Source organism: Salmo salar, chromosome ssa17 (genome assembly GCF_905237065.1).
Source record: "Salmo salar chromosome ssa17, Ssal_v3.1, whole genome shotgun sequence".
In the NCBI taxonomy this organism is placed as follows: domain Eukaryota; kingdom Metazoa; phylum Chordata; class Actinopteri; order Salmoniformes; family Salmonidae; genus Salmo; species Salmo salar.
The window spans coordinates 73,265,029-73,283,014 of record NC_059458.1 but is presented as its reverse complement, the minus strand read 5'-3'; the positions used below and the strand labels follow the sequence as shown (position 1 = coordinate 73,283,014).

Below are 17,986 nucleotides of genomic sequence, written 5' to 3'. Positions count from 1 at the left end.
TATGACCCCTGGACATGGTGCTGCCTGGCTGGCCTCCACTTTCACTTGTGACCTTTAGGCGTGTGACCTTTAGGCGTGTGTCCTGATGTGCCGGGCTGTGCTGGGATCTCATTGTTTATGCTGTGTGTGTTTCTGTGGGTCTGTGTTAATAGTGTGTGTGTGGTGTGGTGTGCTTGCGTTCTTGTCCATCTGTCTCTCTTCCTCCCTCTGTCTATATGTTTACCTGTCATGTCCTGTCTCCCTCTCTGTTTCTCTCTTCCTCTCTGTTTCTCTCTTCCTCCCTCTGTCTATATGTTTACCTGTCATGTCCTGTCTCCCTCTCTGTTTCTCTCTTCCTCTCTGTTTCTCTCTTCCTCCCTCTGTCTATATGTTTACCTGTCATGTCCTGTCTCCCTCTCTGTTTCTCTCTTCCTCTCTGTTTCTCTCTTCCTCCCTCTGTCTATATGTTTACCTGTCATGTCCTGTCTCCCTCTCTGTTTCTCTCTTCCTCTCTGTTTCTCTCTTCCTCCCTCTGTCTATATGTTTACCTGTCATGTCCTGTCTCCCTCTCTGTTTCTCTCTTCCTCTCTGTTTCTCTCTTCCTCCCTCTGTCTATATGTTTACCTGTCATGTCCTGTCTCCCTCTCTGTTTCTCTCTTCCTCTCTGTTTCTCTCTTCCTCCCCCTGTCTTTATGTTTACCTGTCATGTCCTGTCTCTTAACCCTCTCTGGTTCTCTCTTCCACAGACATGCAGAGCTCTGAGCATCTCTAACAGGCAGCACTGTGGAACCATGGACTCTTCTTGTTCTGAGTCCCAGTCCCAGGGCGACGGTGAGAAAGCTCTGGTGAGTACATGCCCCATCCCTCCTCTCTTGGGCAGGGAAATGTCACCTCACAACTCGCAGCAGCATCATGTCCCTTTTGTCTGGACTCAGGCCTATTAGCTCTGGGCTTCTTGTCTTGTAAAGCCCAGTTATAAAGCCCAGTTATAAAGCCCAGTTATAAAGCCTTCGTCTTATTGTGGTGCTCAGGGTCCTGGATGTCTTCCTCATTGGTGGCTTTGTCTTATGTCATGTCCTTATCAGTGATGATGACAGGGGTGTGTTCAGTTCAGGGCTCTGTGTCTTAATGATGTCCTACGGTGCTCATGTTCCTAGCCTGCCACTGGCTTTGGCAGTCCCACACTGAGTCACGGTTTCAGGCACTTGTGCCGGACATTAAAGGTCGCTTAGCCTCTCACTTTCATGCCTCGTGGGAATGCCAACAGCAGAGAGAGAGGAATATGAAGCGGTGAACGAATGAAGAAGATGAAAACCTGGAGAAGATCAAACCTGTCTAGTCCTTTCACATACACACCATGTCCACATACACACCATGTCCACATACACACCATGTTCACACTACACACCATGTCCACGTACACACTACACACCATGTCCACGTACATACCATGTCCACACTACACACCATGTCCACGTACACACTACACACCATGTCCACACTACACACCATGTCCACGTACACACCATGTCCACGTACACACCATGTCCACGTACACACCATGTCCACGTACACACCATGTCCACACTACACACCATGTCCACACTACACACCATGTCCACACCATGTCCACACTACACACCATGTCCACACTACACACCATGTCCACGTACACACCATGTCCACACTACACACCATGTCCACACTACACACCATGTCCACACTACACACCATGTCCACGTACACACTACACACCATGTCCACACTACACACCATGTCCACGTACACACCATGTCCACACTACACACCATGTCCACATACACACCATGTTCACACTACACACCATGTCCACGTACACACTACAGACCATGTCCACACTACATACCATGTCCACACTACACACCATGTCCACACTACACACCATGTCCACGTACACACTACACACCATGTCCACACTACACACCATGTCCACGTACACACCATGTCCACGTACACACCATGTACACACCACACACCATGTCCACGTACACACTACACACCATGTCCACACTACACACCATGTCCACACTACACACCATGTCCACGTACACACTACACACCATGTCCACACTACACACCATGTCCACACTACACACCATGTCCACGTACACACTACACACCATGTCCACACTACACACCATGTCCACGTACACACCATGTCCACGTACACACCATGTCCACGTACACGCCATGTCCACGTACACGCCATGTCCACACTACACATCATGTCCACGTACACACCATGTCCACACTACACACCATGTCCACACTACACACCATGTCCACGTACACACTACACACCATGTCCACACTACACACCATGTCCACACTACACACCATGTCCACGTACACACTACACACCATGTCCACACTACACACCATGTCCACACTACACACCATGTCCACACTACACACTACACACCATGTCCACACTACACACCATGTCCACACTACACACCATGTCCACACTACACACCATGTCCACGTACACACTACACACCACGTACACACTACACACCATGTCCACACTACACAACATGTCCACACTACACACCATGTCCACACTACACACCATGTCCACACTACACACTACACACCATGTACACACTACACACCATGTACACACTACACACCATGTCCACACTACACACCATGTCCACACTACACACCATGTCCACACTACACACCATGTCCACACTACACACCTTGTCCACAATACACACCATGTCCACACTACACACCATGTCCACACTACACACCATGTCCATGTACACACCACACACCATGTCCACACTACACACCATGTCCACATACACACCATGTCCACATACACACCATGTACACACCACACACCATGTACACACTACACACCATGTCCATACTACACACCATGTCCACATACACACCATGTCCACATACACACCATGTCCATGTCCACACTACACACCATGTCCACACTACACACCATGTCCACGTACACACCATGTCCACATACACACTACACACCGTGTCCACGTGCACCTAGCTATACCAACATCTATACCAACAGCTATACCAACAGCTATACCCAAATATATACCAACAGCTATACCCACATATATACCAACAGCTATACCCACATATATACCAACAGCTATACCAACAGCTATACCCACATATATACCAACAGCTATACCAACAGCTATACCCAAATATATACCAACAGCTATACCCACATATATATACCAACAGCTATACCCACATATATACCAACAGCTATACCCACATATATACCAACAGCTATACCCACATATATACCAACAGCTATACCCACATATATACCAACAGCTATACCCACATATATACCAACAGCTATACCCACATATATACCAACAGCTATACCCACATATATACCACCAGCATATACCCACATATATACCAACAGCTATACCCACATGTATACCAACAGCTATACCAACAGCTATACCCAAATATATACCAACAGCTATACCCAAATATATACCAACAGCTATACCCACATATATATACCAACAGCTATACCCACATATATACCAACAGCTATACCAACAGCTATACCCACATATATACCAACAGCTATACCAACAGCTATACCCAAATATATACCAACAGCTATACCCACATATATATACCAACAGCTATACCCACATATATATACCAACAGCTATACCCACATATATACCAACAGCTATACCCACATATATACCAACAGCTATACCCACATATATACCAACAGCTATACCCACATATATACCAACAGCTATACCCACATATATACCAACAGCTATACCCACATATATACCACCAGCATATACCCACATATATACCAACAGCTATACCCACATGTATACCAACAGCTATACCAACAGCTATACCCAAATATATACCAACAGCTATACCCAAATATATACCAACAGCTATACCCACATATATATACCAACAGCTATACCCACATATATATACCAACAGCTATACCCACATATATATACCAACAGCTATACCCACATATATATACCACCAGCATATACCCACATATATACCAACAGCTATACCCACATGTATACCAACAGCTATACCAACAGCTATACCCAAATATATACCAACAGCTATACCCAAATATATACCAACAGCTATACCCACATATATATACCAACAGCTATACCCACATATATATACCAACAGCTATACCCACATATATATACCAACAGCTATACCACATATATATACCAACAGCTATACCCACATATATATACCAACAGCTATACCCACATATATATACCAACAGCTATACCCACATATATACCAACAGCTATACCCACATATATACCAACAGCTATACCCACATATATACCAACAGCTATACCCACATATATACCAACAGCTATACCAACAGCTATACCCAAATATATACCAACAGCTATACCCAAATATATACCAACAGCTATACCCACATATATATACCAACAGCTATACCAACAGCTATACCCACATATATACCAACAGCTATACCCACAGCTATACCCACATATATACCAACAGCTATACCCACATATATACCAACAGCTATACCCACATATATACCAACAGCTATACCCACATATATACCAACAGCTATACCCACATATATACCAACAGCTTTACCCACATATATACCAACAGCTATACCCACATATATACCAACAGCTATACCCATATATACCAACAGCTATACCAACAGCTATACCCACATATATACCAACAGCTATACCCACATATATACCAACAGCTATATCCACACCTATACCCACATATATACCAACAGCTATACCGACATATATACCAACAGCTATACCAACAGCTATACCCACATATATACCAACAGCTATACCAACATATATACCAACAGCTATACCAACATATATACCAACAGCTATACCAACATATATACCAACAGCTATACCCACATGTATACCCACAGCTATACACACAGCTATACCCACATGTATACCAACAGCTATACCCACATGTATACCAACAGCTATACCCACATGTATACCAACAGCTATACCCACATGTATACCAACAGCTATACCCACATGTATACCAACAGCTATACCCACATATATACCAACAGCTATACCCACATATATACCAACAGCTATACCAACATATATATCAACAGCTATACCAACATATATACCAACAGCTATACCCACATATATACCAACAGCTATACCCACATATATACCAACATATATACCAACAGCTATACCCACATATATACCAACAGCTATACCCACATATATACCAACAGCTATACCCACAGCTATACCAACAGCTATACCCACATATTTACCAACAGCTATACCCACATATACACCAACAGCTATACCCACATATATACCAACAGCTATACCCACATATATACCAACAGCTATACCCACATATATACCAACATCTATACCCACATCGATACCCACATATACACCAACAGCTATACCAACATCTACACCAACAGCTATACCAACAGCTTTACCCACATCTATACCCACATATACACCAACAGCTATACCCAGATATATACCAACAGCTATACCCACATCTATACCCACATATACACCAACAGCTATACCCACATATACACCAACAGCTATACCCACATATATACCAACAGCTATACCCACATCTATACCAACAGCTATACCCACATCTATACCAACAGCTATACCCACATATATACCCACATATACACCAACAGCTATACCTACATATATACCAACAGCTATACCAACAGCTATACCCACATATACACCAACAGCTATACCCACATATATACCAACAGCTATACCCACAGCTATACCAACAGCTATACCCTCATATATACCAACAGCAATACCCACATATACACCAACAGCTATACCCACATATACACCCACAGCTCTACCCACAGCTCTACCCACAGCTCTACCCACAGCTATACCCACATGTATACCAACAGCTATTCCAACAGCTATACCCACAGCTATAACCACGTATATACCAACAGCTATACCCACATGTATACCAACAGCTATACCCACATATATACCAACAGCTATACCAACATATATACCAACAGCTATACCAACAGCTTTACCCACATCTATACCCACATATATACCAACATGTACACCAACAGCTATACCCACATTTACACCAACAGCTATACCCACATATATACCAACAGCTATACCCACATATATACCAACAGCTATACCAACAGCTATACCCACAGCTATACCCACATATACACCAACAGCTATACCCACATATACACCAACAGCTATACCCACATATACACCAACAGCTATACCCACATATACACCAACAGCTATACCCACATATACACCAACAGCTATACCCACATATACACCAACAGCTATACCCACATATACACCAACAGCTATACCCACATATATACCAACAGCTATACCCACATATATACCAACAGCTATACCAACATATATACCAACAGCTATACCCACATATATACCCACATATATACCAACAGCTATACCCACAGCTATACCCACAGCTATACCCACAGCTATACCAACAGCTATACCAACAGCTATACCAACATATATACCAACAGCTATACCCACAGCTATACCATCAGCTATACCCACAGCTATACCATCAGCTATACCCACATATATACCAACAGCTATACCCACATATATACCAACAGCTATACCAACAGCTATACCCACATATATACCAACAGCTATACCAACATATATACCAACAGCTATACCAACATATATACCAACAGCTATACCCACATATATACCAACAGCTATACCCACAAATACCAACAGCTATACACACATATATACCAACATATATACCAACAGCTATACCAACATATATACCCACATATATACCCACAGCTATACCCACATATATACCAACATCTATACCAACAGCTATACCAACAGCTATACCCACATATTTACCAACAGCTATACCCACATATTTACCAACAGCTATACCCACATATACACCAACAGCTATACCAACATATATACCAACAGCTATACCCACATATATACCAACAGCTATACCCACATCTATAACCACATATACACCAACATCTACACCAACATCTACACCAACAGCTACACCAACAGCTATACCCACAGCTATACCAACAGCTATACCCACATCTATACCCACATATACACCAACAGCTATACCCACATATACACCAACAGCTATACCCACATATTCACCAACAGCTATACCCACATATACACCAACAGCTATACCCACATATATACCAAAAGCTAAACCAACAGCTATACCAACAGCTATACCCACATATACACCAACAGCTATACCAACAGCTATACCAACAGCTATACCAACAGCTATACCCACATATATACCAACAGCTATACCAACAGCTATTCCCTCACATATACCAACATCTATACCAACAGCTATTCCCTCTTATATACCAACAGCTATACCCACATATATACCAACAGCTATACCCACATATATACCAACAGCAATACCCACGTCTATACCCACATATACACCAACAGCTATACCCACATATATACCCACAGCTATATCCACAGCTATACCCACATGTATACCCACAGCTATACCAACAGCTATACCCACATCTATACCCACATATACACCAACAGCTATACCCACATATACACCAACAGCTATACCCACATATTCACCAACAGCTATACCCACATATACACCAACAGCTATACCCACATATATACCAAAAGCTAAACCAACAGCTATACCAACAGCTATACCCACATATACACCAACAGCTATACCAACAGCTATACCAACAGCTATACCAACAGCTATACCCACATATATACCAACAGCTATACCAACAGCTATTCCCTCACATATACCAACATCTATACCAACAGCTATTCCCTCTTATATACCAACAGCTATACCCACATATATACCAACAGCTATACCCACATATATACCAACAGCAATACCCACGTCTATACCCACATATACACCAACAGCTATACCCACATATATACCCACAGCTATATCCACAGCTATACCCACATGTATACCCACATGTATACCAACAGCTATACCCACAGCTATACCCACAGCTATACCCACATATTTACCAACAGCTATACCCACATATATACCAACAGCTATACCCACAAAAATACCCACAAAAATACCCACATATATACCCACATATATACCCACATATATTCCAACAGCTATACCAACATATATACCAACAGCTATACCAACATATATACCAACAGCTATACCAACATATATACCAACAGCTATACCAACATATATACCAACAGCTATACCCACATATATATACAAACAGCTATACCCACATGTACACCAACAGCTATACCCACATGTATACCAACAGCTTTACCCACATATATACCAATAGCTATACCCACATATATACCAACATCTATACCAACATCTATACCAACAGCTATACCAACAGCTATACCCACATCTATACCCACATATACACCAACAGCTATACCCACATATATACCAACAGCTATACCCACATCTATACCCACATATATACCAACATCTATACCCACAGCTATACCCACATATATACCAACAGCTATACCCACATATATACCAACAGCTATACCCACATATATACCAATAGCTATACCAACATCTATACCAACAGCTATACCAACAGCTATACCCACATCTATACCCACATATACACCAACAGCTATACCCACATATATACCAACAGCTTTACCCACATCTATACCCACATATATACCAACATCTATACCAACAGCTATACCCACATATACCACCAACAGCTATACCCACATATATACCAACAGCTATACCCACATCTATACCCACATATACACCAACATCTATACCCACAGCTATACCCACAGCTATACCAACAGCTATACCAACAGCTATACCAACAGCTATACCCACATATATACCAACAGCTATACCAACAGCTATACCCACATATATATACCAACAGCTATACCAACATATATACCAACAGCTATCCCACCATATATACCAACAGCTATACCCACATATATACCAACAGCTATACCCACATATATACCAACAGCTATACCAACATATATACCAACATATATACCCACAGCTATACCCACATATATACCAACAGCTATACCCACATATATACCAACAGCTATACCCACAGCTATACCCACAGCTATACCCACATATATACCCACAGCTATACCCACATATATACCAACAGCTATACCAACATATATACCAACAGCTATACCAACATTTATACCAACAGCTATACCCACATATATACCAACAGCTATACCCACATATATACCAACAGCTATACCCACATATATACCAACAGCTATACCAACAGCTATACCCACATATATACCAACAGCTATACCAACAGCTATACCCACATATACACCAACAGCTATACCAACAGCTATACCCACATATATACCAACAGCTATACCAACATATATACCAACAGCTTTACCCACATATATACCAACAGCTATACCAACAGCTATACCCACATATATACCCACAGCTATACCCACATATATACCCACAGCTATACCAACAGCTATACCCACATATATACCAACAGCTATACCCACATATATACCAACAGCTATACCAACAGCTTTACCCACATATATACCCACAGCTATACCAACACCAATACCCACATATATACCAACAGCTATACCCACATATATACCAACAGCTATACCCACATATATACCAACAGCTATACCCACATATATACCAACAGCTATACCCACATCTATACCAACATCTATACCAACAGCTATACCCACATATATACCAACAGCTATACCCACATATATACCAACAGCTATACCCACATATATACCAATAGCTATACCCACATATATACCAACAGCTATACCCACATCTATACCAACAGCTATACCAACAGCTATACCCACATCTATACCCACATATACACCAACAGCTATACCCACATATATACCAACAGCTATACCCACATCTATACCCACATATATACCAACATCTATACCAACAGCTATACCCACATATACACCAACAGCTATACCCACATATATACCAACAGCTATACCCACATCTATACCCACATATATACCCACATCTATACCCACAGCTATACCCACATATATACCAACAGCTATACCCACATATATACCAACAGCTATACCCACATATATACCAATAGCTATACCAACATCTATACCAACAGCTATACCAACAGCTATACCCACATCTATACCCACATATACACCAACAGCTATACCCACATATATACCAACAGCTTTACCCACATCTATACCCACATATATACCAACATCTATACCAACAGCTATACCCACATATACCACCAACAGCTATACCCACATATATACCAACAGCTATACCCACATCTATACCCACATATACACCAACATCTATACCCACAGCTATACCCACAGCTATACCAACAGCTATACCAACAGCTATACCAACAGCTATACCCACATATATACCAACAGCTATACCAACAGCTATACCCACATATATACCAACAGCTATACCAACAGCTATACCCACATATATACCCACAGCTATACCCACATATATACCAACAGCTATACCCACATATATACCAACATATATACCAACAGCTATACCAACATATATACCAACAGCTATACCCACATATATACCAACAGCTATACCCACATATATACCAACAGCTATACCCACAGCTATACCAACAGCTATACCCACATATTTACCAACAGCTATACCCACATATACACCAACAGCTATACCCACATATATACCAACAGCTATACCCACATATATACCAACAGCTATACCCACATATATACCAACATCTATACCCACATCGATACCCACATATACACCAACAGCTATACCAACATCTACACCAACAGCTATACCAACAGCTTTACCCACATCTATACCCACATATACACCAACAGCTATACCCAGATATATACCAACAGCTATACCCACATCTATACCCACATATACACCAACAGCTATACCCACATATACACCAACAGCTATACCCACATATATACCAACAGCTATACCCACATCTATACCAACAGCTATACCCACATCTATACCAACAGCTATACCCACATATATACCCACATATACACCAACAGCTATACCTACATATATACCAACAGCTATACCAACAGCTATACCCACATCTATACCAACAGCTATACCCACATATATACCCACATATACACCAACAGCTATACCAACATATATACCAACAGCTTTACCCACATATATACCAACAGCTATACCAACAGCTATACCCACATATATACCCACAGCTATACCCACATATATACCCAGAGCTATACCAACAGCTATACCCACATATATACCAACAGCTATACCCACATATATACCAACAGCTATACCAACAGCTTTACCCACATATATACCCACAGCTATACCAACACCAATACCCACATATATACCAACAGCTATACCCACATATATACCAACAGCTATACCCACATATATACCAACAGCTATACCCACATATATACCAACAGCTATACCCACATCTATACCAACATCTATACCAACAGCTATACCCACATATATACCAACAGCTATACCCACATATATACCAACAGCTATACCAACATATATATCAACAGCTATACCAACATATATACCAACAGCTATACCCACATATATACCAACAGCTATACCCACATATATACCAACATATATACCAACAGCTATACCCACATATATACCAACAGCTATACCCACATATATACCAACAGCTATACCCACAGCTATACCAACAGCTATACCCACATATTTACCAACAGCTATACCCACATATACACCAACAGCTATACCCACATATATACCAACAGCTATACCCACATATATACCAACAGCTATACCCACATATATACCAACATCTATACCCACATCGATACCCACATATACACCAACAGCTATACCAACATCTACACCAACAGCTATACCAACAGCTTTACCCACATCTATACCCACATATACACCAACAGCTATACCCAGATATATACCAACAGCTATACCCACATCTATACCCACATATACACCAACAGCTATACCCACATATACACCAACAGCTATACCCACATATATACCAACAGCTATACCCACATATATACCAACAGCTATACCCACATCTATACCAACAGCTATACCCACATCTATACCCACATATACACCAACAGCTATACCTACATATATACCAACAGCTATACCAACAGCTATACCCACATATACACCAACAGCTATACCCACATATATACCAACAGCTATACCCACAGCTATACCAACAGCTATACCCTCATATATACCAACAGCAATACCCACATATACACCAACAGCTATACCCACATATACACCCACAGCTCTACCCACAGCTCTACCCACAGCTCTACCCACAGCTATACCCACATGTATACCAACAGCTATTCCAACAGCTATACCCACAGCTATAACCACGTATATACCAACAGCTATACCCACATGTATACCAACAGCTATACCCACATGTATACCAACAGCTATACCCACATATATACCAACAGCTATACCAACAGCTTTACCCACATCTATACCCACATATATACCAACATGTACACCAACAGCTATACCCACATTTACACCAACAGCTATACCCACATATATACCAACAGCTATACCCACATATATACCAACAGCTATACCAACAGCTATACCCACAGCTATACCCACATATACACCAACAGCTATACCCACATATACACCAACAGCTATACCCACATATACACCAACAGCTATACCCACATATACACCAACAGCTATACCCACATATACACCAACAGCTATACCCACATATACACCAACAGCTATACCCACATATATACCAACAGCTATACCCACATATATACCAACAGCTATACCAACATATATACCAACAGCTATACCCACATATATACCCACATATATACCAACAGCTATACCCACAGCTATACCCACAGCTATACCCACAGCTATACCAACAGCTATACCAACAGCTATACCAACATATATACCAACAGCTATACCCACATATATACCAACAGCTATACCCACAGCTATACCAACAGCTATACCCACATATTTACCAACAGCTATACCCACATATACACCAACAGCTATACCCACATATACACCAACAGCTATACCCACATATATACCAACAGCTATACCCACATATATACCAACAGCTATACCCACATATATACCAACATCTATACCCACATCGATACCCACATATACACCAACAGCTATACCAACATCTACACCAACAGCTATACCAACAGCTTTACCCACATCTATACCCACATATACACCAACAGCTATACCCAGATATATACCAACAGCTATACCCACATCTATACCCACATATACACCAACAGCTATACCCACATATACACCAACAGCTATACCCACATATATACCAACAGCTATACCCACATCTATACCAACAGCTATACCCACATCTATACCAACAGCTATACCCACATATATACCCACATATACACCAACAGCTATACCTACATATATACCAACAGCTATACCAACAGCTATACCCACATATACACCAACAGCTATACCCACATATATACCAACAGCTATACCCACAGCTATACCAACAGCTATACCCTCATATATACCAACAGCAATACCCACATATACACCAACAGCTATACCCACATATACACCCACAGCTCTACCCACAGCTCTACCCACAGCTCTACCCACAGCTATACCCACATGTATACCAACAGCTATTCCAACAGCTATACCCACAGCTATAACCACGTATATACCAACAGCTATACCCACATGTATACCAACAGCTATACCCACATATATACCAACAGCTATACCAACATATATACCAACAGCTATACCAACAGCTTTACCCACATCTATACCCACATATATACCAACATGTACACCAACAGCTATACCCACATTTACACCAACAGCTATACCCACATATATACCAACAGCTATACCCACATATATACCAACAGCTATACCAACAGCTATACCCACAGCTATACCCACATATACACCAACAGCTATACCCACATATACACCAACAGCTATACCCACATATACACCAACAGCTATACCCACATATACACCAACAGCTATACCCACATATACACCAACAGCTATACCCACATATATACCAACAGCTATACCCACATATATACCAACAGCTATACCAACATATATACCAACAGCTATACCCACATATATACCCACATATATACCAACAGCTATACCCACAGCTATACCCACAGCTATACCCACAGCTATACCAACAGCTATACCAACAGCTATACCAACATATATACCAACAGCTATACCCACAGCTATACCATCAGCTATACCCACAGCTATACCATCAGCTATACCCACATATATACCAACAGCTATACCCACATATATACCAACAGCTATACCAACAGCTATACCCACATATATACCAACAGCTATACCAACATATATACCAACAGCTATACCAACATATATACCAACAGCTATACCCACATATATACCAACAGCTATACCCACAAATACCAACAGCTATACACACATATATACCAACATATATACCAACAGCTATACCAACATATATACCCACATATATACCCACATATATACCCACAGCTATACCCACATATATACCAACATCTATACCAACAGCTATACCAACAGCTATACCCACATATTTACCAACAGCTATACCCACATATTTACCAACAGCTATACCCACATATACACCAACAGCTATACCAACATATATACCAACAGCTATACCCACATATATACCAACAGCTATACCCACATCTATAACCACATATACACCAACATCTACACCAACATCTACACCAACAGCTACACCAACAGCTATACCCACAGCTATACCAACAGCTATACCCACATCTATACCCACATATACACCAACAGCTATACCCACATATACACCAACAGCTATACCCACATATTCACCAACAGCTATACCCACATATACACCAACAGCTATACCCACATATATACCAAAAGCTAAACCAACAGCTATACCAACAGCTATACCCACATATACACCAACAGCTATACCAACAGCTATACCAACAGCTATACCAACAGCTATACCCACATATATACCAACAGCTATACCAACAGCTATTCCCTCACATATACCAACATCTATACCAACAGCTATTCCCTCTTATATACCAACAGCTATACCCACATATATACCAACAGCTATACCCACATATATACCAACAGCAATACCCACGTCTATACCCACATATACACCAACAGCTATACCCACATATATACCCACAGCTATATCCACAGCTATACCCACATGTATACCCACAGCTATACCAACAGCTATACCCACATCTATACCCACATATACACCAACAGCTATACCCACATATACACCAACAGCTATACCCACATATTCACCAACAGCTATACCCACATATACACCAACAGCTATACCCACATATATACCAAAAGCTAAACCAACAGCTATACCAACAGCTATACCCACATATACACCAACAGCTATACCAACAGCTATACCAACAGCTATACCCACATATATACCAACAGCTATACCAACAGCTATTCCCTCACATATACCAACATCTATACCAACAGCTATTCCCTCTTATATACCAACAGCTATACCCACATATATACCAACAGCTATACCCACATATATACCAACAGCAATACCCACGTCTATACCCACATATACACCAACAGCTATACCCACATATATACCCACAGCTATATCCACAGCTATACCCACATGTATACCCACATGTATACCAACAGCTATACCCACAGCTATACCCACAGCTATACCCACATATTTACCAACAGCTATACCCACATATATACCAACAGCTATACCCACAAAAATACCCACAAAAATACCCACATATATACCCACATATATACCCACATATATTCCAACAGCTATACCAACATATATACCAACAGCTATACCAACATATATACCAACAGCTATACCAACATATATACCAACAGCTATACCAACATATATACCAACAGCTATACCCACATATATATACAAACAGCTATACCCACATGTACACCAACAGCTATACCCACATGTATACCAACAGCTTTACCCACATATATACCAACAGCTATACCCACATATATACCAACAGCTATACCCACATATATACCAACAGCTATACCCACATCTATACCCACATATATACCAACAGCTATACCCACATATATACCAGCAGCTATACCCGCATATATACCAACAGCTATACCCACAGCTAAACCCACATATATACCAACATCTATACCCACATATACACCAACAGCTATACCAACATATATACCAACAGCTATACCCACATATATACCAACAGCTATACCAACAGCTATACCCACAGCTATACCAACATATACACCAACAGCTCTACCCACATATATACCAACAGCTCTACCCACATATATACCAACAGCTCTACCCACATATATATACCAACAGCTATACCCACATATATACCAACAGCTATACCCACATATATACCAACAGCTATACCCACATATATACCAACAGCTATACCCACATCTATACCCAGATCTATACCCACATATACACCAACAGCTATACCAGCAGCTATACCAACAGCTATACCCACATACATACCAACAGCTATACCCACATATACACCAACAGTTATACCCACATATATACCAACATCTATACCAACAGCTATACCCACATATATACCAATAGCTATACCAACATCTATACCCACAGCTATACCAACAGCTATACCCACATCTATACCCACATACATACCAACAGCTATACCCACATATACACCAACAGTTATACCCACATATATAACAACATCTATTCCAACAGCTATACCCACATATATACCAATAGCTATACCAACAGCTATACCAACAGCTATACCAACAGCTATACCCACATCTATACCCACATATACACCAACAGCTATACCCACATATGCCAACAGCTATACCCACATATATACCAACAGCTATACCCACATCTATACCCACATATACACCAACAGCTATACCAGCAGCTATACCCACATACATACCAACAGCTATACCCACATATACACCAACAGTTATACCCACATATATACCAACATCTATACCAACAGCTATACCCACATATATACCAATAGCTATACCAACATCTATACCAACAGCTATACCAACAGCTATACCCACATCTATACCCACATACATACCAACAGCTATACCCACATATACACCAACAGTTATACCCACATATATAAAACATCTATACCAACAGCTATACCCACATATATACCAATAGCTATACCAACAGCTATACCCACATCTATACCCACATATACACCAACAGCTATACCCACATATACCAACAGCTATACCCACATATATACCAACAGCTATACCAACAGCTATACCAACAGCTATACCCACATATATACCAACAGCTATACCAACAGCTATACCCACATATTTACCAACAGCTATACCCACATATTTACCAACAGCTATACCCACATATACACCAACAGCTATACCAACATATATACCAACAGCTATACCCACATATATACCAACAGCTATACCCACATCTATACCCACATATACACCAACAGCTACACCAACATCTACACCAACATCTACACCAACATCTACACCAACAGCTATACCAACAGCTATACCCACATCTATACCCACATATACACCAACAGCTATACCC

At 40.9% G+C, this 17,986-nt stretch overlaps 1 protein-coding gene across 3 annotated transcripts in view; it reads left to right on the top strand.

Moving 5' to 3' along the window:
- LOC106609746 (oxysterol binding protein-like 8) overlaps window positions 1-17,986 on the top strand; it is a 249,880-nt gene that overhangs the window by 26,966 nt on the left and 204,928 nt on the right. For all 3 annotated transcript variants that reach the window (XM_045700096.1, XM_045700098.1, XM_045700097.1), the window contains exon 3: window positions 726-824. In XM_045700096.1, coding sequence (XP_045556052.1) covers window positions 771-824 — 54 coding nt within the window. In that variant the 5' untranslated portion in view covers window positions 726-770. The remainder of the gene's footprint in view (window positions 1-725; window positions 825-17,986) is intronic.